Genomic DNA, 22,664 nt, shown 5'->3' with positions numbered 1-22,664 from the left:
CCCGCCCCGCCGGGGAAGCGGAAGGAGAAGCAGCGGAAGCGGCGGATGGTAGGGTCGGGTTTGGTCCGGTCCGGGTCCAGTCCGGTCGGGGTTGCCGCTTGGCGGCTGTGCGAGGATGGAGCTGGGAGGTGGCCGGAGCTGGTAAGCGCTGGGATGGCTTCTTCCCTCTCGGCCGCTTTCCCCGCTTCTCCCCGGGCCGCCTTTCCCCCCCCACTCAGGGCTGTGTGGCGGCCGGAGCTCGGCCCGCTCTGAGTCCCGAACCCCGCTACCGAACCCCTTCCCATTTCGCTCTCCTGCGGCCTCTCCGGGATTATCTCCGCCGTGTCGCTTGCTCGGGGCAGAACCCGTCGTCCCCTCGGTGCTGGGTCTGATCTTCCGAGGCAAACCCTTCCTCTGTCCCCATGTCCCGGAGTCTGGGCCAGGCGAGGCTGATTTGGGCTCAAAATGGGCTGGAAGCAGAAATCCCGGCGGTGCGGGGATGTTCCCGGCGGTGCGGGGATGTTCCCGGCCTTTGGGGCTGGGAAACGGGGAGCTGATGGCTAAAAGAGCCCGAGGTCACGGGTGGGTGAAGTGCTTGGTGGTAGGAGGTGATGTTATCTGTGGTTTCTTTATTTAAAACCTGGTAAAAAAAACCAAAGAAACAGTCAAACAACAACCTGTGATAATATACAGGGGGAAGGTGCAATGTGGTAGCAGCAGGAGGCGGTGAATAAATTAAAACAGCAATAAATTAAAGTAGCAATAAATTTAAAAGGTGGAAGCTTTGGTGCTCATGAGAACTGAGAATGGGGATGGCCCCTTCTCATCTTTAACCCCAGGTGTGTTTTGTGCTTCGTGTGTTCACCAGGAGACCAGAGCTTCTCACTGACCTAATATTTGGGATTTTGCTTTCTTAGTTACAGGTGTGCAAGGGAAGAGTTTCATCTTTCTTCCAAAGAAAAGTATAGAATTGAGTATGAACACGTGTGAGAATGTATCCTGCTTTCCCTTCCTCCTGTTCAAAGAAACGATTCAGTAACAGAGACTTTGCTTTGTATTACATTTAAAAATGACAGCAATTCATTTAGTTCCATGTCTAAATACTGCTAATAGAATGCTGCTACAGTGTGTTCCCTTTCCAGTTTAGAGGGTGAAGAAAGAGGTTGAAGAAGCAGAGGTTCTCCTTGAGAAATGCTGTTGATTTTGTAGGTGTGATACGGTTTTGCCTTAGTACCTAATTCTTAAAAGTTGTATAAGTTGCTTTTTTTTAATCATTAAAGACTTCAGTTTATTGGCAGTGCCATTAGCACATTTTTGCAAGCAAAACTTCATTAAAATCTGTATTTCTTATGTGTATTGCTGTGTATCTCCTGGAAACAACACTGCAACTCATCTTCAATCACAAAAATGTCATTAGGGCTCACACTGCAGGTGTAAATTGAAGTCTGTTTCCTTTGGGAGCTGAAGCAGCTTTAAAAAAAATACTGTTCTTACTCTGAATTACTTTGGAAGTTAAATATTTAAAATTAATCCTATCATTTTATTTAATTGTAGGTAATTTGAGTGACTACCTAGCATGGACACTGTTGCTAGCCACAGCTGTCATCTTCTCCAGCAGCTTCATGAGCAGCGCATTCAGGGTCTTCTCTGTGACTGCATGCTGGTGGTAAAAGGTGTCTGCTTCAAAGCACACAAAAATGTATTAGCTGCTTTCAGTCAATATTTCAGGTAGGTGAGAGAAAATTCTTCTTTGAAAGAGCTGAAGGAAATGCTGTTGGGTGAGGTACAGGGTGTGATTTCAAAGCATTAAGAAATGTAACGAAGTTAAATGAAATATTACTCGCTTTGGTTTATTCTTTTAAATGTAGTCGTGTAGTACTGTAGATAAAACAAGTAATTAAGCAGTTTTGAGGCATTTATCTGCTAAAACACAGCAATCCAGCCATGGTGGAAATTTTAAATTCATACCAGGCATCTTTGAGGGTTTTGATTTTGTTTTGTTTTTCTTTGCAAAAAGCATTCGTGAATGATTTGTGTTCATATTTAAGTATTTGCCTCATTTTATCATCAGGACCCTTTTCCAGAATTCTTCAGGACAGAAGAATGATGTCTTTCACTTGGACATTAAAAATGTAGGTGGGATTGGCCAGATCTTGGACTTCATGTACACCTCTCACCTGGACCTTAGCCAGGACAACGTCCAAGCCATGCTGGATATTGCGCAGTGTCTCCAAGTGCAAAACGTGCTGAACATTTGCCACACTTTTCTAAAATCTTCCACAGCAGCAGAGCAGCCAGCCAGCATGCCCTGTAATGGTGTGTTCTCTCTGCAGAATACTTTGCCTGCAGGTGCTAGCTGTGCCAGTGACAGCTATGGAGCAAACCTGTTGCCTGAGTGCTCATCATCTGACACACCAGCTAACAAAGCCTTGGTTGAGCACCATTCCCACCCATCACCATCTTCCAACCTTCAAGCACCCTCAGGTGATGGACAGAAACCCCCACAAGACTCCTTAGATGGCAGCTGCCCAGAGATTCCATTTAAACAACCAAATTACTACTACAAGCTACGTAACTTTTACAGCAAGCAGTTCTATAAGCAGAATGCTTGCTCCAACCACGAGAGAGTGGCTGAACAGTCCTTTTCTTACAACACACCCACAGAAATCAACGCAGTGGAGAATAGTAATTCTTGTGCTGTCAACCCCTCAGAGTGTATTCTGGAAACTTCTGAGCATTTACCATCAAATTTTCTGGTTCAGTCTGTGAACGAAGCTGCCCCAGACCAAGATGCAGAGAGCACACTTACCCAGCCCAGCAAACAGATGAGGCTGAAAAAGGCAATACACCTAAAAAAATTAAATTTTCTAAGGTCTCAGAAATCTGCAGAGCAGCCCCCTGAGCCTAAAGGAGATGACAGTAGGGTAACAGGGGTCATTGCAAATGGAAGTACCTTGGATGTGGCACATGTTCGAGTTGCTGAAGAAAAAGAAGCTGAAGATTTAGTGAATCCTGAGAATTTTGAACAAACTGTTGAAATAGAAAGATCTCAAGGCCCTTTGGAACAAGAAGGGCAATCACAGACTCTCCAGTCACAGAGGCAATATACTTGTGAATTATGTGGGAAGGCTTTCAAACATCCAAGCAATTTGGAGCTCCACAAAAGGTCTCATACAGGTACAGTTATTTATAACTTGGTCTGCAGACCAAATATTCCAGTTAAAGAGGATTGATTAAGAGATGGTGGTTAAGGGTCTGCTTTCAAAAGGATGTGGTTTTGGTGTGGGGTTTTTCTAAGAAATGAGTAATCACACAGGAATAAAGACTGAGTTTAGCTGAGAGCTGGAGGAAAGCTTTCTCCTTCATATTTGTATTTAGGGTTCTTTTCCTAAGAACACTGTGTGATATTTCAAAGAATATTTTCTTTACAAGAGACATTTCTAACTCGTCAGATAACAAAGAAAAGTGTAAATGGATAAAAGACCATACTACAAGTATTCTAGGTGGCCTCAGTTCTCCCTGATCGTACTCTCATTGTAAGATACAAGTGATTAGGCCTTGGTGCTCATTTCTTTTTAACCTGTAGAAGCACACTACATAGTTAAGTGAGACTTCTACTTTTCCAGTGTGAGCAACTTTCTTTGCATTTACCTGGAGATTACTGCTCTTGCAGACAAGTAGGCTGCAAAATTAATGGGGATTTTCAATTAATTTAATTTAAAAACTCACAACTAATATTACTTTCAACATAGGATAGATTTATTTCTAAGCATTTTTTTTATTTCAGTGAAAACCAAGGCCTAGTCTTACTTTGAATTAACTAATTTGTCTGATCGATTTAACCAGCATATTCTTTTACATTTCTACAAGTTTAGATACCTTTTAAAAATGTTTTTAAGAATTATCTTAGCCAGTCAAGTAATAGTATTGATTCCAAGTTCTTGAATTGGCATTATTCCTCATTAAGGTGTTGAATAATTTTTGCCTTTCATTTCCCCTATATTAAATACACAAATGCATCTCTCTCAGCCTTGTCAAATAAACATCAATTTGCAAATAATTATACATGTTTTGGTACTATGACAGTAAATATGAATGCCTCTTAGCAGACACTAATATTTTATTGTTAAGTGATCCTTAGTGTTAAGAATTGATTATTCCATCTTATTAGAAAGATTTTTTCCAGAACCTGAAAATATGAATTTTGCATTAGTTTCCTGAACTAACTTGGTGTCTTCGAATACTTCAGTATTAATATTACTATTTTATTTTTATTTAATTGGTCTTGTGGAAAAGTTGCATGTATGTTACTTAGATCATCTCTTTGCCTTGTTTTTTTTTAATCTATTAACCTATTTGAGCTGACATCACAAGGTGCATTTTAATGTCTTACAAATTTCAGGAAAATAAGTGATCTGGGAGAAGACAGAACATCTAGGGAAGTCCCAGCTGAGGGAGAGATGTCAATAACTTGAATTTGTGCTAGAGAATCTGTATGAAAGAGAGGCCCTCAACTATGAGAAACCTGTTAGAATTTGCCCCTTCTTAGCTATCTCAATCTGGATTTTATGAGTTCTGGTGCCCATTAAAGTTCTTTTTTTGAGAGTGTTTGAGAGTAGTAGATTTAATTACTGAATGTTTCTGAGTCTGCTAAACCATCTAAAAGTTCAAAGTTTAGTTTATCTCTTCTAATGTATTGTAATACAAAAATATACTAGGTATTAAGCTTTATAGAAGAAAGAGACAAATTATTATTATTATTTTTTCTTTAGGCACAGTGTGGTCAGCTTATGCTTACAAGTGTAAGACATGGGAAAAGAGGAAGAAGGCTGCAGTAACACTGCAGAGTTGTGTCTGTTACAATTAATTTATTTGTTTTTATTTGAGATCTGTGTGTTTACACTTGCTTCCATTGCACTTAAGCTTTGGTGATCCACTTAAGATCTTGTTTGACATTCCACAACCCTGCCTGATCTGAACAAGATTTATGTAAGAAAAGTGTAAGAAAAGTGATCCTAGGCTGGGGTTTTGTGGTTGTTGCTGTCCATCTCTTCTAGTCTGGCCACACGTTGGATTCAGAAGCTTCATGCTGCTTTTCATACACTACACAGTAGTTTTCATACACTATACAGTAGTTTTTTAAAATAAAATCCAGACTTGAGTGCTACTTGATGTGGCATTCACATTTTTCTGTAGGTGTGCTAAATGGACAAAGTGTAATAGTTTAATAATAAGCACATCAAAGAAGGATGCAAAAAGTGAGGCAAGAATGGGACTGGAGAGGTCTGTTTGCTTGCCTGTTATTTTTGTGTCATGTTGAGCTGTTTTTAGATACCCAACTAGTGCAGAAAGAGCACTTGGAAAATTGCAACTGTGGAATTTTCCTGTGGAAAGGATGCAGTACAAGAGGAGCAGAGTCCCACTGGCATGTCATACACTCTTGATCCTCAACCTTCTCAATCTGGGCTGTGCTTGAGCCAGCTGCCCATGTTCCATGCTTTAGTAGGTCTTGCTCCTCACCTTTGTCATCTCTTCAAGAAGAGCAGCTCTGCCTTCATGCTGTTCTCCTCTGCAGCTGACAGTCCTCTGTTTTGATCCCACTTCTGTGTTTCCTCATCTTGCAGAGTGTTGAACAAGAAGAATGCAACAAAAGATAGAAAACACAAGGCAGTCCAAGGGCTCAAAAGTAAAGTCCCCTGGATGTCTGGTTAAGCATTGTCTTAATGGTAGTTCAGTTGCTACTTTCCCTCAGATTTTCTCTCTTGTTCTTGATCCAGCCATGACTTTGAGAAGATGGATAAAGTTATTCTTGGATAAAGTTTTTTGTTTGGAATTTAAGGGCAGTCATAGAATCAAATAGTAATGTAGATCAGAATGATCATCTAGTCCAGTCCTCTGCTTAAGGCAGGTCAGATTGGTTTGAATTGGTTTGCTCCTGACTTTGTATAGTTAATTTTTTGGATATCTCCAAGGACAGAGATTCCACAACCTCTTCAGGGAACCAGCTCCAGTGTTTTACCACCCTTATGGGGTAAAAGATTCTTTCCTTAGATCTAAAAGAAATTTTTTATGATCTAACTTGTGTTGGTTTGTTCCCTCTTCGTACCTCTGAGGACAACCTGGTTGCATCTGTCTGCCCATTACATGGAGGCAGCAGTTAAAATTTCCTTGCAGTTAGATTTCCAGCAGTTAAAATTTCTTCCTGAGGCTCCAGATATGGGCATGAGGAATCACCCTCACCTTGCTGGCTGCTCAAAGGCTTTAGGAAGCAATTGGCATCATTTTACCTGCAGGATGTTACAGCACCTTGAGTAATTTCTGCTAAAATCCATTCTTGGATTAGGCTGTGTGGTACACCCAGTGGTTTGGAGTTTTATACAGGGGTAGAATTGTTCTCCAAAACCTAATTTGAAGGTTTTTTGCAAATGAAACCTTTTTGTTTTATCTTTATCATGAGGGGGAAAAATTACCCTCTTTGCACATCAGTATATCTGTAATGAGGCTGCAAAAGTATTGAGAAGTTGGAGCTTCCAGTGTCCCTCCCTCCCCTTCTGGTTATTTCAGGCTGAATTTCTGTTGAGGTAATTGTCTTGGTGTCAACAGAAAGTTACTGTTTTAATCTTTTTTTTTTTTTTTTTTCCTAGGTAATTTCTGCAGAAATTGCTACTAGTGGTTTTTATCTTCCATTTCAAATTACCTTGGTGCTTTTACAGCTGTCAGAAGGCTTCCCAGTTGCTGCAGATCTGGCTCCCTGTTGGTTTCATTTATATTTGCATTGTCAGTACCAGAATTTTTAGTGTTTTGCACGTTCAGAGCCATAATGAAATCAAGCCTCAGTGCTCTTTATAGTTGAGTTACTGGTTTCTCAATTTTTATCTTAATTGAATAAAAGCTTTCTTCAAACTGCTGTTAAGTTTTCCATTCTTCATTAAGCAGAAAAAGGAGATTTAGGCTCAAGTTGTCAAAATAACTGCAAGATTGCTAGCTGGGAAGCCACAGAACTGTCTCTTTACTCTGTGCTTGAAAATCTAAGAGGATTGCATTTTGTCCTTGATCCTGAAGTGTGCTGAAAGAACATCCCCTCTGTTTGGCAGCAGGGAAGGAAACTGGAGCCTCAGCACCTGGATATTGTACATGTTGCTTATAACACTACCAAATGGAGAAAGAATAATAATGCAGAGAATACCTGCTGAAAGAGAAGGCTACCAGTAGCCAAGAGGTGTCTGTAAAGTCAGGAAAATTATGATTAAAAAGTAAATGGAAACCTTTAGACAGATCTTAAATCAGCACAAAGATGAAACAGTATAAACCCTTTTTTTTTTTCCTTTTTTCTTCTGGAAAGATCTACATTCAAAATCACAATGATTTACACATTCTTATGCTTCCCTTTACATGTGGGACAGATTACAGATGCCCTTTTAAAGTACAGTCATACTCATGAAAATACCATTACAACTCTTGACTGTTACTAAATTCAGTGGTATTTGAGTATTATTGTTTAGAATTATAGAAGATGCAACCATTTTTATCAACAGTATAAAAGGTAGGGAACCAACAACTACACAGCAGAAAAACATTACCTTTATGAAATACTGTAGTGGAGAGAAAGTGACAAGAAAAAGGTATTTGTCTCAAATTGACAGCTAGAGGACTGAAGTGTTGTGCAGTCACATTCTAGATTGAGAATAAAATTATTTTGAAAAGCTTAAGCAGGCTGCACTAATTATTTACTAAAGCTGCACATTTGTTTTTGGAGATCCAGGAATACCAGTTTTATATGTATAAATTGAAAATTTTGGAGCAAAACATTCAGGTTAATGATCAGATATTCTTACCTAGGATGTGAATTTGAATACAGGTATCTGTTTGCTGGAGGTGAATCCCTGTGTGCTGATCACAGAGAAAACAGAACCCTTCCAAATCAGCTTCCCTGCATTCCTTATTGGTTTTTAGTGTGTGTAGAAGTGGAAAAAACAGTGCACTTCCTATAGCTGCTGCTGTTCTACAACCTTGTGGTCTGTTCTGTTCTTCCTGGAGGTATGGTACCCCTTTCAGCTGGAAAAAAAAAAAAGTATTTAAAAAGAAAACAAAGCCAAGCAATCCCATTCATATTGAAACTCTTTGATCTACTTGTTTGGAAAAGTAAATAAGTTTAGGAGCTTAATGGTAAATGCTTCCCTTTTGAATTTTCCCCTTAAATCTCTGGGTAAGTGGCCTTTGGGTTATATTTTTACTCTCACATTACATGTTTGAAAAGGAAGTGTACCTTTTTAATACATTTGTATTTCATTGCAACTATTAGAAGTTCTATGATCTGTTTCTTCTCCTTTTAGGTGAGAAACCTTTTGAATGTAACATTTGTGGGAAACACTTCTCACAGGTGGGAATATTTTATATTATGGTACTTGAAATGCATCTGTGTATTGATACTGAAAATAAACTTGGTTTGAAGTCTGTAGATTAGATATTTTCTTTGTTCAAAACCAGTCCTGACTTCAGGGATAAAATACTAAAATGTCTTATTTGAAAATAACATGTTAAATGTTTTATATCTAAAATGTTTTGTACCTTTGATCTGTTCTCAGTGGATGTGTTATGTATCTTGCATTCAAATGAATGTTCAGCTATTTAGAGTCACAAGTCTGAAATACAGAGAGCATTCACTTTGGATGTGCTTTTCCCTTATGCTTAGGGCTAAGTTGTGAACAACGTTTCTACAGTGTCTGAAAAAAGATACAAGTTAGAATTTTCTATAAAATTAGAATTAGAATTTTCTATGATGATGAACTCACAATACAGTTACATCTTCCTGTGTGGCATCAATTATTAAGCAGATTTTTTTGAGCCAGTTTCCTTTTATGAGGAACAACACCACAGTCTGTCTGGAGTGACAGAACTCTGCTATGATTAGGGAATTTCACAAGAGGATTTTTTTTTTTTTTTTTTACTTAAATACAGGGTCTAAACTTCAGCTGTCTTAATTTCCTCTCCTGTGCTTGCTTACTGCTCTGGGTACAACAATTCATTTGCATTTCTACACATTTGGTGCCTCAGTTGTCTCATGTTTCCAAAATATCTGTTTCTTGTCTTGGCCTGGAATATGTGCACCTAAATACAGAAGGCAATGGGTCTAAATACAGAAGGCAATGCACAGTCTTATACTTTGATTAAATAATAATTATTGTTAAATAACTTTGATCTTATGGTTTAAGGATTAGACTTACATGGTCTGTGTCTGCTCATCCCCCAGTGCTTGCTCTTCTCTTGCTCCAGTTTTGAAGTCCAACCATGAGATTTCATTGAGCCATGAATCTGCTGCAGTTGCATCCTCCCCTGTTAGAAATGAATATAGGAATAAATGTGAATATAACACTAAATTCAGTGAGCAGTACTTCATCATCAGTCAGCAGTAAGCATCATCATGCTTATCAAGCCAGTGAGCAAAACTGGGTTTGCTTTATTAGGCAAATAAAGTGCATTTTTATTCATTTTGATGGCTGAACTTGGAAATATCCACTTTTTTTTCTTCTAATAACTCTAAATTCCATTAAAAGTACTGTTCTGGTTTGAGCTAGGGCAGAAATGCCACTACTGTTAGCAAGTGGAGTGGTACTCTCCATTACTGTGGGGGAAGAGGGAATAAAAAGCTTCATGTAGTCATATACAGAGAGTGTATGACAGACATTGCTCCACTTTAATTAAAAACCACCAAACAAAAACCGCAGCAAAACTGGAAATTTCTACCCTTTAATTAAAACACTCCTAAACAGCTCTCCTCCTTTTCCAATTCCCTCACTTGCCTGAAGGTGCAGGTAGCTGCATCTTGATGGACAACACTTACACATCCCCAATATGAGCTGGAGTGTTCAGCTGCTCTGCTGTGGTTCTTCCTCTGGCCAGAAAAGGGAACTTGGATGCATCTCAGGGATGCTTTTGAATTCTGCAAATAAGTAAGGTTCCAGAAAGTAAGATGCCAGGATGATTACTGTCTGCTTTTTGCTTAAAAACCATCTCTGATCTGGCTCTTGAACTTGGCCAGCTGCAGGCAGAGGGACAGCAACACTTTTCTTAAGCCTTCAGGTTCTCTGCTTTTAAGCAGTGCCTGGTGGGATGTCTGCTCCTGCTGAATCTGACTGATGCTCCATGTGTTGGGATGCAAACAGAAGATGTGGAAAGCAGGGAAAACTGACAGAGCAACTCATGCTCTGGAACAGATTACCATACATGTCTTCAATTTTTGAAGAAAAAGGTTCCTTTTGTCCTTCCAAGGCTGCATCTTTCCTTACTACTAGTGCACAGCCTGTTGTGATGTGGTCCTTTGATGCCTGGGGATCCAGGGTATCATATTTTACCTCCTTCTTTTAGGGAACCCTATACATTAGTTCCTTCACCTTAAAAGCATGACAGTTAGAAGCATCTCTCTCTCTTGTCTTTAAATCTGTGAGGAGTAGTATACAACCATATCAGTAAGAGGATTCTTCTGAGGATTTTTTGTTTCCTTTCACTGAAATGCCAGCTAAAGTTCTCTTACTTTTTTTTTTCTTTTCTTTTTTTTTTTCTTCTTTTTTTTTTTTTTTTTTTTTTTTTCTTTTTTTGGCATGTTATGCCTTAACCAAGGCTGTATGCCACCTTACTGGCTTAGGAAGAATACAAGTTACTGGGATTTTTACCCTTTCTTTTGTCTCAGCAGAGTTAGTAGCAAGCTTTTGCCCTCCTTCTGGGGAAGGAATATAGGCTTGTAATAAAGAAATGCATCTACTTGCTGCTCTCTGTAAAATGCTCTTACTCTGGACTAAAAATGCCTCTCTGGGAACTGTTTCAGTGTAATTGCTGCACTTTGAAATCACCCTCTGTCTTTATCCAGAGTAACTTTAAAATGCCTGGGATATGGTTTGTTTTGTTGCATGGATAGAAGTAAAGGTTCTGCCTTTTGTATATTTCTCTCAAATGCACCTCTGCATAAAATCCTTTGTCTTTGCAAAGCACAGACTGCTCCATGGAGAAGTCAGGTCAGTCTTTTCCTTCCTCAAAACCAGGAGCCTAATGCCTCTGTGAATGGATTTCAGTAGTACAGAGTTTGGCCTGAGAGAAGACTGATTGGTGCAGTCATACTCGTGCCTTAAAAATTTGAAAGGAGTTTAAGAAAGCTCTCTCAGGGTTCAAATGTTGATTTATTTTCTCTTGTCCTCTGTGTGTGTCTGCAGTGCTTTACTTCTGGTATATTGAAAGCTCTGATTACAGAGGTGATCTAAAGGCACTGGAAGAAATTACTGACTGCTCAGATTTTGGTTGTCTTACACAGGAGGATACAATAATTTGGCATCCCCAGTTTTCTTCTGTGATTGAAATGATTTAACATTCCTTTAGTTTACTTGGGTTAAACCAGGCACTTACCCATCAAAGACAATGGAAAGGCTGAAAACTGACCATGGAATTATGCACAGTTTCCAGCCTGCCTTGTGCTTTGAGAATGGTACTCTCAATGGATTCAGTCATTCAGAAGCATCAGTGGCTTTAAAACAATAAAATAAAACATCAATTTGGAATGAGTAAGATGACTTTGTCCCATCATTATCTGGTCAGTCTGCTAGAATTGTGTGATTTTTACAGAGCTGGGAGAGGAAAGATCTGTTATAAATATTAATTACCAGTTACTCCATTTGTTAATTTCAGTACTTCCTCTTCTGTTTTCTTTTGATCTGAGTAAATATTCAGAGATTTGGAGCACTTGGCTCTGAGTATTTAATGGATTAAAGAAATGTTGACCCTTTTTAACCTCCTGGTAGGATGAATTCAGACATCCTGATGTTAAGAGTATTTTATTTGTAGAAGAGGGGAAACGAGACTAATATGAGGCATATTACTAATAAGTTGTCTTCCCTGCAATCTAAATAATGTACTTTTCATTAATAATTGGATGTTTTCAACTACATGTCTTTCTTCTTGCTTAGCATTTGATTCCAGGCTGCTTTTTTAATTATTTTCCCTGTTCTTGTCAATGTGTAATTGCACACATGAGCAATTTAATCTTGAAGTACCTGGTAGTCTGCCCTTCCTGGATAAGAATTGTTGAGTTTACAGATGCTTTGCCTTAGAAGTAGGGATCAAAAGTCAGTCTTATATTTCCCATCATTGTCTTTCTGTCTGTATACAACAGGCCACCTGAATTTAAATGTTCACATTCCTGTCCCTTCAGGCAGGTAATCTCCAGACACATTTACGTCGACATTCTGGGGAAAAGCCATACATCTGTGAAATCTGTGGGAAAAGGTGAGTAGAATTGTTCATCCTAGTAAAGGTAACCCAAAAAACCTCATTCCTCTTTTCTTTAATCTTCAGGATAAACAGCCAAGAGCTGAGGCAGCACACGACTCTGTTTTATTTTAAAAATATTGGGTTTAAATGTGTACTGATGGGATTAAAATATGTAAGTGTCTGCAGGTGCCTTCTGGCAAATCTCAATATTAAGACAAATATTCTACCTCATATATGGTCTTAATTTTTTTAATATTGCTATCTTTAGTTAGGGATACCCTGTTTTGTGTTTTTTGTATCAGTGTGAGTCACAATGAATCATGCAGTTTTGTATCTTCCCCTAATTTTTTTCTCATTATTTCACCATATCATTTTAGTAACATTTTATGGAAGTTATGAAGTATCTGAAGCTTGGTGAAATTAAGGAAAGCATTAAATATTTCTGGGTTTTGCTAACAGGTGACAGAAAATATACTAATTTAGGAGTAGCATTCATATTTAAGTCAAATCCAAATGAGTAATAGTAATAATGAAAACATTTCTTGGGGTGGTTTCTGGTGTAAATTTAATCGGACATTGCCAGCTTCAAAATAATTTTCTTAAATGCAATTTAGGTGTCTGTGTTTTAGATTTTTAATCTTTTGTCAGGACATCAGGCATTCATTATAGTTGATTTCCACACGGTGCTCAGTTTAGGAGAAGAAGGGGCTTATAAATGCAGTAATTTGGTTTTCCTGTTCTGCTGCAGATTTGCTGCCTCTGGTGATGTTCAGCGTCACATTATTATTCACTCTGGGGAAAAGCCTCATCTGTGTGACATTTGTGGCAGAGGTATGTAAGAACTGAAGTTTCTGCCTCTCAGGTGTTTTGCTTAAAACGTGGCATTTTAATCTCAGTATGTGTCATATTTTTCTAGGATTCAGTAACTTCAGTAATTTAAAGGAGCACAAGAAGACCCATACAGCAGATAAAGTATTCACCTGTGATGAATGTGGGAAATCATTCAACATGCAAAGAAAATTAGTGAAGCACAGAATTAGGCATACTGGGGAGAGACCATACAGCTGCTCAGCATGTGGTAAGATCTGCTGTGTACAGCTTGGTTGTGTCTTTGCTTTTTAAATAATAAGCTCCCATTTCACCAGAATAACAATTAGCCAAAATTAAATTTTTAAGTCGTAATACCACCTTGTGAAAGTTTTTTTCCCCAAAATACTCTGCCTCACATACTTTCTAGTCTGTCATTTGGTGCCTTGAACTCCTTTTGCTGTTGTAAAGAAGTTCAAAATGGAATTTCAGTTGAAGAACAGAGAAAGGGAGTAAGAGGAATCAACAGGAGATGTGTTTGTGTTTGCTAGAGATGTACTGATAGTGCTGCTTCAAAAATTGATTTATTTTCAGTATAGCACTTGGTCCTTTCTGAAGGAAACAAGTTTTGGCATCACTTGGCTCTTGATGAAATAATTTATTTTCTTTTTTCCAATTGAATGCTGCTTGGCTTTAGCTACATTCAGCCATAGAATTGATGATAACAACCTTGTGCTACTTTGTTTCTACCTCTGGAATAAAATCAAAACTTGATCAATGCTTTCATACCAGAGAAAACCTGTTTTCAAAATCTGCAAGACAGGTCATACTTCCAGGCAATCAGAAAATGGCTCTTTGATCAATTCATCCTTTTATATTCCAGTTCTCAGAAATTACATAGTCTGTCCTTATCTCATATATTACTTAACATTCTGCTGCTTACTTTTCTACCCTTAACTGCTATTTTGGTATAATTTCATTCCTCTTCTGAGGAATCAGCCTTGGAGGAGGGGTAACTCCATTTGATAATGTCTAACTGCAGTGTGATTTAGTTGTAATGCCCTGAGGCACCAAGCAGCTGATATTATCACAGGTGCTTGCAGCAGAGGGAGGAAGTAGGGACATGGAGGATATGAAAATGCAAACAAAAAGTTGTGTTGCAGTCATTAAAATACTTACTTTCTTCTTGTCTTGTAGTGGTCTTTTGATTATTTCTCATTTTTGCAAGATCATCTTGTACTGAGAAGGCAAAAATTGCACAATGATCATATCAAGTGTTAAGAAGCCATTTAAATTACACAAAAAACCCATTTGTATTATCTGTCTAGTAATTTCTAATCTTGCTGTTCAGTAGCTTTTCTGAAGAGAAATGTGGGCAGTAGGATGAAAAATATGATGCCAAAAATGGGGCTTAGTGAGCTTTGAGATAACATATTTTACTCAGCATCTCTTCACCCATTAGAATCATCTTTAACCTAGGTAAAATGAGATAAAATTACAAATGGTTACCAGCTTATTTCTACTATCATAAAGAATATGAGGTGCCTGAATCATGTAGCAGGTGCTGGAATTTAAAGTTCTCTGGTTCTGCTTGTTCTACACTTTGCCTTTTTTTTCTTTGCAGTGTGGTAAGTGAGCTTCTTTTATCTGAAAATTAGCAAACAGTTGAGTATTTTGCTGATTCCCCATATTTACAGCAATGAAAAAATTACAGTTTTGCTACATTCTTTGGCTAGAAAATAACAAAAAAATGGACTGCTGCATTAGTTTAGCTCAAAGTTGACAAAAAAGCTAACTGTCAGCACTTTAAAAATATTCCTTGGTAATGAACAAACCACTACTTTCTATAATGCATTTCTCACTGAAAAATTATAATTGGAAGCTTACCAGAGTTCTGGTTTTTCCAGACAGATCATTTAAATCGATTCTTTTTAAAATTTTTTCCTCCATGAGGATTGATGCAACCTGAGAGCACTCCCAGCTTTCATCCACTGATGGATATTCCCATCTCTAGAGAGGAAAACCAGAGCACGGGGAAACGAGTCATAAAATCAGCTCCAGAAGAAGCAGGTCGTTGAGTTCTAAAGAAAATACAAAAAATTAATAATGAATAAATGAATAATAAATACAGGAATAATGAATAAATAATTGTTCTAGGCAAACAAAGCACCACAATTGGGACAAACCCTACCTTATCACTTGGTATTTTCTGTCATTAAAAGAGTTTTACGCGCTTCTGGTTCATCTGTGACTTTTGTCTTGCAGGGAAGTGTTTTGCAGGCTCTGGTGACCTCCGTAGGCACGTGAGGACTCATACAGGGGAAAAGCCCTACACGTGTGAGACTTGTAACAAGTGTTTCACACGTTCTGCTGTCCTGAGGAGGCACAAGAAGATGCACTGCAAAGCCGCCGACGAAGCTCCAAACGCGCTTGACGAATTCACCCAAGGGCCTGAAACTTCCGACCTTGAAAAATCTCAAAGTTCTGACTCTTTTGGCCAAGAAATGTCTGTCACGTTGTTACCAGTGTCTGTTAAGTTCCCCCTTCGTCCAACTGGAAATCCAGGTGAATTTGACAGCTCTGTGGATTCTTACTGCAAGCTGCGCTCCGCGGTACCGCACCACGAGGCGGCCAACCCACAGAAACTGAACGTGGGCTCTGCTAAACTCCCAAAAGCTCAGCCCCAGCAAACTCCAGCACCACCCCCCTATGCTTACACTGATGTAGATGTGTCTGCTGCAGAAGAACCCTTACAACCTGACCAGATGCCCATGATTCGTTCCTCACTGGTCAGCCTGGACAACAGTCACTGCACCGACCCGCTGGGCAACCGCGCATCAGCTGCCACCTACAAGAGTAATGAGGGACCCTTCTTCTCCAGCATGACCCTCTGGGGTTTAGCCATGAAAACCTTGCAGAATGAAAGTGAAATGGAACAGTGAGGACTTGGGGGAACTGTAGCAAAACTTCTTCAGGGCTTTTCATGCTCAAGTGACAGCAGCGTGGAGAGATCACCACGAGTTTTTAAGCCATTTAGCTGGCGTGCTGGTAGAAATCAAGATGTGTGTGCCCAGAGCCCCCAGTGTAGGCTGCCTCAAAACTGCTCCTCAACAGAGTTCAGATCTAATTTTGGGGGACTTTTGTTGTTCTGCCTGCCCTGTGTAGCTCATGTGTTGCCATGACTGACTAAAATTTGCCATTTACTGGATTTACTGTTCCGCGTGGTGTTTCTGACCATGGAAGGAGGGATGGCCCAACGCCTGATTTCAGGGCAAGGGTGGAATTCCAAGTTGTGTATTCCAAGCAATTCAGAGTTGTGTAAAGGTGTAGATATGAAATTAGGAAAAAAACAGATCCCTAGTGAGCTTCAGTCTCAGTAGTGGCTTTCCTTACCAGTAGGATCATTGGTTTACATAACTTGAGTATTGTGATATTAAATTTAAATGTTAAATACTGGACAATATTTGTGATAGTGCAAAGTAACTGTATATCTAGAAACTTTATTTTTTTACAATAAAAGCTTTTTTTTTTTAGTCTTTTATAAACTATTTTGCACAGCAGATTATTTGTACATTGAAGACGAAGATCAGGAAATGGAAATAAAGGGAAGTTGGTTTACATTTTTTTTCCCACCTTGCTTTTCTTGTAGTGCACCTATACTAGGAAACTCCAAAACATGGGTGTTTTTTTTTCCACCTAGTCAAATCAAAGCAAAGATTTTGTTTTGATTGCAGTGCCTGATTTTAAAAAGAACATGTAGGCTAACAGAGCACAGTCCCACCTAGGATTAAGCAAAGACTGCTTTGTGTATATGAACCCTTAGCTCTTTTCTCACTCATTTTCTTTTACATTATTTCCTGGTGAACAGAAGCAGAGTGGAAGTCATCCACATGATGCTCAGCAATCCACATATTTTGGCTCTGCCTCTGACCATGTGTGCTCCCACTCAGTGTTCTCCTGCCAGTAGTGCCTGAGGCAAAATGTGGGTATCTGCTATTAACTGTAGCATTCCCCTGGTCAGAAAGGATTTTTGGATTTACTTCTGCCAAGAGAAAATAGAAATTTAATTCTGTGCCCACAAAGATTCTGTTGCTTGGAAAGGACAACCTGCAGTTTGTGAACCCTCTAATTTCTTTTTTTGCCTCTGCTTCTGCAGGGGTTTTGCTTTCTGTGTTATTTTTTGGTGGAGTTAGTAGAGGAGAGATTTAAAACAGGCTGTGTGGCAACCTTTTTCCTCTTCTGGCAGTGTACTGGAGTCCTTACACTTCGTTTTGGAGGCATGTGTTATCTCTGAACACTGTCTTGGGGTGAAAATGTCACCCTGAGATGCTTGTAAACATACAGATTGCTCACATCAAGAGCTCTGTGCCAGGACCTTGCATAAAGGAGTATTTCTCTGGCTTGTGAGTGTGTTTCACACCAAAACTGGAGGTTTTCAACCCTTGTATCAGACCGTGAATGCTGTTTGGAGTTTGGGGAGCTGGATGCAGACATTGCAATGTAGCATCTTTGAGAAGGAAGCAGAGAAAATCCTGCAGGTGGAGGAAACCCCATCCCTTGCAGCCCCTTTGCAGTGAGAATATTGCTGCCAGGCTGGAGGAAGAGGTATTTTCCTTTTGTGTTTCCAAAATCAAGCCCAGTTTGCTGGCCCAGCTGACAAACAGCAGCTACCCCGTGACTCTGGAGAACAGGTGGAAACCGTGACACAATTATTGAGGCAATGGTTTCCTCACAAGCAGCAGACACTCAGCCCTGGCTGCTCCTCATAAATATCCATAGCACACGTGCTGAGGGGGTGTGAATGAGCATCACTCAATGGGCTCATAGCAGGCACTTCAGAAGTGCCATTAAAATTGGTGTAAATGGTGTGCCATTGAAAAAAATAATGGGTTTTTTTGTAAAGAGGATGGTAACTTGGCATAGTAAAATTTGAAGGGCTGCTTGTTGTTATTTATCAGAATAACTATCCTGCACTGCAGAGCTGCTGTTCAGTTTGTCTTGCAAACTTAGATCAGTTTTCTTTGGCTGCTCAGGGCTTGGTTTGGGTTTGGTCAGTGCAGAGATTTGAAAAAACGTAAATAGTAGTGTTTAAACTTTGTTTGGGGAGTGATTTTAAGTGCACTAAAGCTATACAAAATGTAACCTGTCACTGGTATGTGGGTATGTTTTCTGTGTCTTCATAGGAAAATTTTCATTGAGAAAAAGCTCAGATACCTCCCCATCCAAACCCAAAAATCCTCTTCTTGAGACTTACTTTAGTCAAAACTGAAAATAAAAAGTTGTATAAATTAGCATTAAGAAAAAGCTCAGATACCTTCCCATCCAAACCCAAAAATCCTCTTCTTGAGACTTACTTTAGTTAAAACTGAAAACAAAAAGCTGTATAAGAAGCATAACTCACTAAGAAGCACTTACCATTTCTTTATTACCTGGTGCCATTGAGCAGATAAAGTGCTTCTGAGTCTTTATCTGCATTCTCTCTTTTTAAACCTGGCCTACTTGATGTTTTGCAGTTTCTTGAATTCAGAGATCAGGTTTTAGCCCACAGCACTGCTGCTTTGTTTCCATGGCTTCTTCAAGTCCAAATAGGCTTAAGCTCCTGTTGATAGTTTTATAGGGAAGTAATTGCTACACATGAAGCCTTCCCAAAACATCTAAGTGGCATATACAAGAGCAGGCCAAATTTCAGACAAAATCAGTGTGAAGCAAGTGGAACTGGCCCCACAGGCCATTTGCTTCTGGAATCCACTTTTCTTTTCTTTTTTTTTTTTATTTTCCTTTCATTGTCTTCCCCACCGTGGGCAGCTCCATTCAGAGCTGGACAGCTGCATTCAATTCTTGCTGCTCACTTCATGCCACTTACCCACCCCTCATAATCCAGACCAGAGGTTAACATATGCAAGCTCAGTGAAGAAAAAATGTCAAGGCATGCAGGTAAAGCTGTAAAAAAAAAATCTATAAAAATAATCTCCAGTCTCTGGGGTGTGTGCTGGGATTTTGGCTCTTCAGCTTCCTTGCTTAAGAGCTATGTGAACTCAACATGACAAGAAGCTTAGGTGGTCCTGTTTGTATAGAAGGCTTAACAGAAAGCAAGAAAACTTGAGCTTTGTAGGCAGATTTGAAGGAGGAAGATGTGACTGCTTGGGAAATGTCTTCTGCTGAGGACTGAAGGGCCTTAGATGCAGCTCATGCTCCATGCTAATGACTTCCAAGTGAACTGTGCTCCACTCTGCTGCAAACAGATTTCTTTGTATTGGGACACAGAGGCTTGTGCTTTCTGGTCCACAGCCTTATTCATTAATCCTTGCTGACATCTCTGATTGAATTTGCTGTCTCTAAACAGTTGGTTTCCACCTCTGTTATTAAATCTCCATCCTAGCAAACAGATAAATAGGTACCTTTAAAACACAGCCTGGGGAAGGCACAAGCTTGTGACTCAAGGCATCCTTTTTTTTTTTTTTTTTCCATCTGAAGACAGTACCCAAACTGTTTAAATATAATTATATACCTGATTTTTCATTTTTTTTTCCCCCCTTTTTTCAAGCAGTTGATATTCACATGCGTGTTCAGATCTGACGACAGTTTTGTTCTCTTGTGGAGGGAATTTTTTTTTTGTTTTTTTTTTTTTTCCTGGAAGGTTACAAAAGCCCATTAATACAAGCACACAAAGCAGTGCTGAGGAGCGTGCATGCATGAACTACAAGTCTGCCAGCTTTTTGTGAAGCTCTGCAGGAGGCACTACACGGAAATCAAACCTTTCAGGCCCTCCTAATGTAGTTCTGACCTTCCACTCTATATTAAACAGATGACTGGAACCAGAAAGATAGGTCATTGTGATTGCAGTTAATATTTGTAAGGACCAAAGCAGCTCTCAGCCTTTGAGGTAGAAGAGAATCATCTTAAGTGTGAAAATGTATCATCAGAAGAATGGAGAGGATCAAAGGCAAGCCAGCTGGTGCTCGGACATCTTTTCATAACCTTTATTACAATGCCAGAATACACCAACCTCAATGGGAAGTCCATTCAGCTCATGGATTTCAAATAGATAATCTGTATTCTGGGGAAACAAAGCAAGCTGGAAAAAAAAAAAAGAAAAAAAAAAAGAAAAAGCCAAAAAAAAAAAGCCCTTCTAAAAAAGGGGTGGTTGGTTGACACAAATTTGCCTATGATTTAATCATGTTGGTTTTCTAAAATCAGCTTAGCTTTTTGAATGTAAATAGATGAATGTATGGCATGCTTGTTTGGGAAGTGGCTGAAAAAACAGGCATTTAAGTACAGAAAGTTTTAGCTGATTTTACTGTTTGTTTGGGTTTTTTTTTTAATTTTACTTCAGAATAAGGCCCCCTCCATGATTTCACTTGCTATGCAGAAAAGAATTTCAGGGAAAAACTATATGGAGCAACTAAAAGCATTGAATCATTCAGGTGATGCTTATATGTGGAGTCATGAAAAGGCCAAGCTTAGGGCTGACCACTTTTGGCAAAGCCTGAAATTTAAGCTTGGGCTTCCAGGGAGCATCAAACCACTATAAGTATATATTAAATTAGAAATACCAAGGCATAAAATCAATGAAAATTGCTGTTTAAAGGTAGGATGTTGCAGTGAAGTCCTGTGTTGACAGGCTGGGGGCTGTGCTGCCAGATCCAAGCTAAATGGACAGGGAAAAGCAGTGGGACTGTAGGTGAGCACTTCTGGCAGGGGATTTTTTTGGATGGAAAATGCCAGAGAACATCAAAGTTGAAACTGGGGTGTTAAGTGGTTTATCTGTTAGTTTCAGGTCTGGATTTCAGTCAGTCATTTGCTGAATTTATTCCATGGATCCAGGATGGGCAAAGCATCTCTTCTATGTCGAGCAACTCGAATCCACCCAACTTTACTAAAAGTTTTGTCTAAAGATTGACACCTACACAAGAGCTGCATTCTTTATGAAGTTAGGCTTGGACAGGGATTTCAGCAGTCAGTTTCTTAATATTGCAAAACACCAAACAGACAAAGGAATATTGCCCTTTTCTACCCAGGCAGTCACCACTGCAGCTGAGTAACAACTGCAGCCATGAAATGGGTCGGAGGGGCACTGAAGTTCTGACAGCTTCAGGAGATGCAACAACTCTGTTTCAATTCAAAAGTCATTAAAATCATCCCTAAATGCTGAAGCTCAGAAGAAAAGGTATTTAATTTCCTTTTCTCCAGTAATTTGCATGTCGAATCTCTCTCCCAGGCACTCTTTCCCTCTCTCTCCTGTTGGTGATGTCTCTCTCAGCAGCTGTCTGGTCATGAATCACTCCTGTCATCTGAAGAATATTTTTAACTCTTCTGGACGTGCTCTAAAAGCAAATGCTGTTAAGCAAACAATTTGCACTGTTTTTCCACATATTCTCTTCACTTCCCAAAACCTTTCATAATAATGATTTTAAAAGCTGGGTCACAGGGGAATCAGCTACTGGAAAACACAACCCTCTGTATTTGTAAGAGTATCATAATATTACATCAAGTTCTCATGTAAAGCAGATCTGTCTGACTTGCAGAAGGCTTGAAGTTGCCTGAAGCTTGAGAATTTCACTTCATTAAGATTCATATGAATGTTGCCTTTGGTTTCCCTCATTGTAGTCTGCAGCCTTTTGAGCTCAAACTTCAGTCTGAGTTTAGGAATTGAGCATACAAAAAGAAAATCACTGTCAAAGCTCAGTTCAGCTGCTGATATGGTAAAGTAGATCAGATTGTGCCATGTCTGCTTCAGAGCAGTTATTTTACAGCCTGAAATGGAGAACATCATCATGGAGCCTGGTAAATGATTTGTCTTGTAATCCTGAGTTTCAGAGCTACTAAGAACAGGACATTGATCAAAATGGGTTGGATCTTGGAAAACTTGTTTGCTTTTCTTATCTCTTCTTTGGCAGAATGATGCCTGCTGGGCCTTAGGACACCAGGGATCTTTGCTAGGTGCCTGGAAGGCCTTTGTAATCATCCAGGAATAAGTCAAATTGGAAGAAAAATGGATTTTGTTCTTCTCCTGCTGACTAGTAAGTGGCTGGCAATTCAATTATTTGTCAGTAATACAAGGTGAAGTCCAGATCCAAGTTATATGGAGAAAACAGGAATCCTGATCGTGCCCACCTGGGAAGAACTTTCTCTTTCCAAATAAAATGTGGCTTTTAAATACCTAGGATAAAATCAGTTTTTATTTCCCAAAGCCTAGAAGTGATAACCCAAAAGAATGTTTTGACTGAAGCCCTAATCCATGTTACACAAAGAGTATTTATAAGTCAGGTACTTCAGCTTGGTGTTTGTACCTGGAACTTCTCCTTTTCTTTCTTGCTGCTTTGATGTCATATCCCTTTGCATTTTTTAAGTGCTTAGAAGAACCCTAGTGTGGCAAAATACTAAATAATCATCAAAGTCTTGGGCATAAAATGATGTTGTGTAATGTATGTATTTCTGAGAAGGAGTACTCTCAGCTCTGGGCTGCAATATGGATGAGCATCTTGAGTGCTCTGGCTGCCCTGCATCCATCATTTTGACTTTGACAGCAACTTGGCTGCAGCAGAATCATCCAAGAATTATCACTTCAGAAAGTTTTGCCTTAAACGAGGTGACTTTACCAACCACCATTAGCATTGCCCCTT

The 22,664-nt window shown here is 39.3% G+C and overlaps 1 protein-coding gene across 1 annotated transcript; it reads left to right on the top strand.

The window, feature by feature from the left end:
• Positions 1-4: 4 nt before the first annotated feature.
• ZBTB49 (zinc finger and BTB domain containing 49) lies at positions 5-16,661 on the top strand. The gene is made up of 8 exons (XM_030450091.1): positions 5-141; positions 1,534-1,707; positions 2,051-3,156; positions 8,313-8,359; positions 12,176-12,249; positions 12,983-13,065; positions 13,151-13,312; positions 15,307-16,661. The coding sequence occupies exons 2-8, from the start codon at positions 1,556-1,558 to the stop codon at positions 15,981-15,983; spliced, it is 2,301 nt and encodes a 766-aa protein (XP_030305951.1). The 5' UTR covers positions 5-141; positions 1,534-1,555; the 3' UTR covers positions 15,984-16,661.
• The last annotated feature ends 6,003 nt before the right edge of the window (positions 16,662-22,664 follow it).

The sequence above is a fragment of the Calypte anna genome, chromosome 4A, assembly GCF_003957555.1.
Source record: "Calypte anna isolate BGI_N300 chromosome 4A, bCalAnn1_v1.p, whole genome shotgun sequence".
Classification (NCBI taxonomy): domain Eukaryota; kingdom Metazoa; phylum Chordata; class Aves; order Apodiformes; family Trochilidae; genus Calypte; species Calypte anna.
Note: the sequence above shows the minus strand (reverse complement) of the source record. Positions and strands in the feature narration are given on the sequence as shown.

Coding starts and splice junctions, on each gene's coding strand:
- ZBTB49 (XM_030450091.1), top strand. CDS start 1,556: ATGGACACTGTTGCTAGCCACAGCTGTCATCTTCTCCAGCAGCTTCAT. Junction 1,708..2,050: donor GCTTTCAGTCAATATTTCAG/GTAGGTGAGAGA, acceptor TTTTATCATCAG/GACCCTTTTCCAGAATTCTT. Junction 12,250..12,982: donor TGTGAAATCTGTGGGAAAAG/GTGAGTAGAATT, acceptor GTTCTGCTGCAG/ATTTGCTGCCTCTGGTGATG.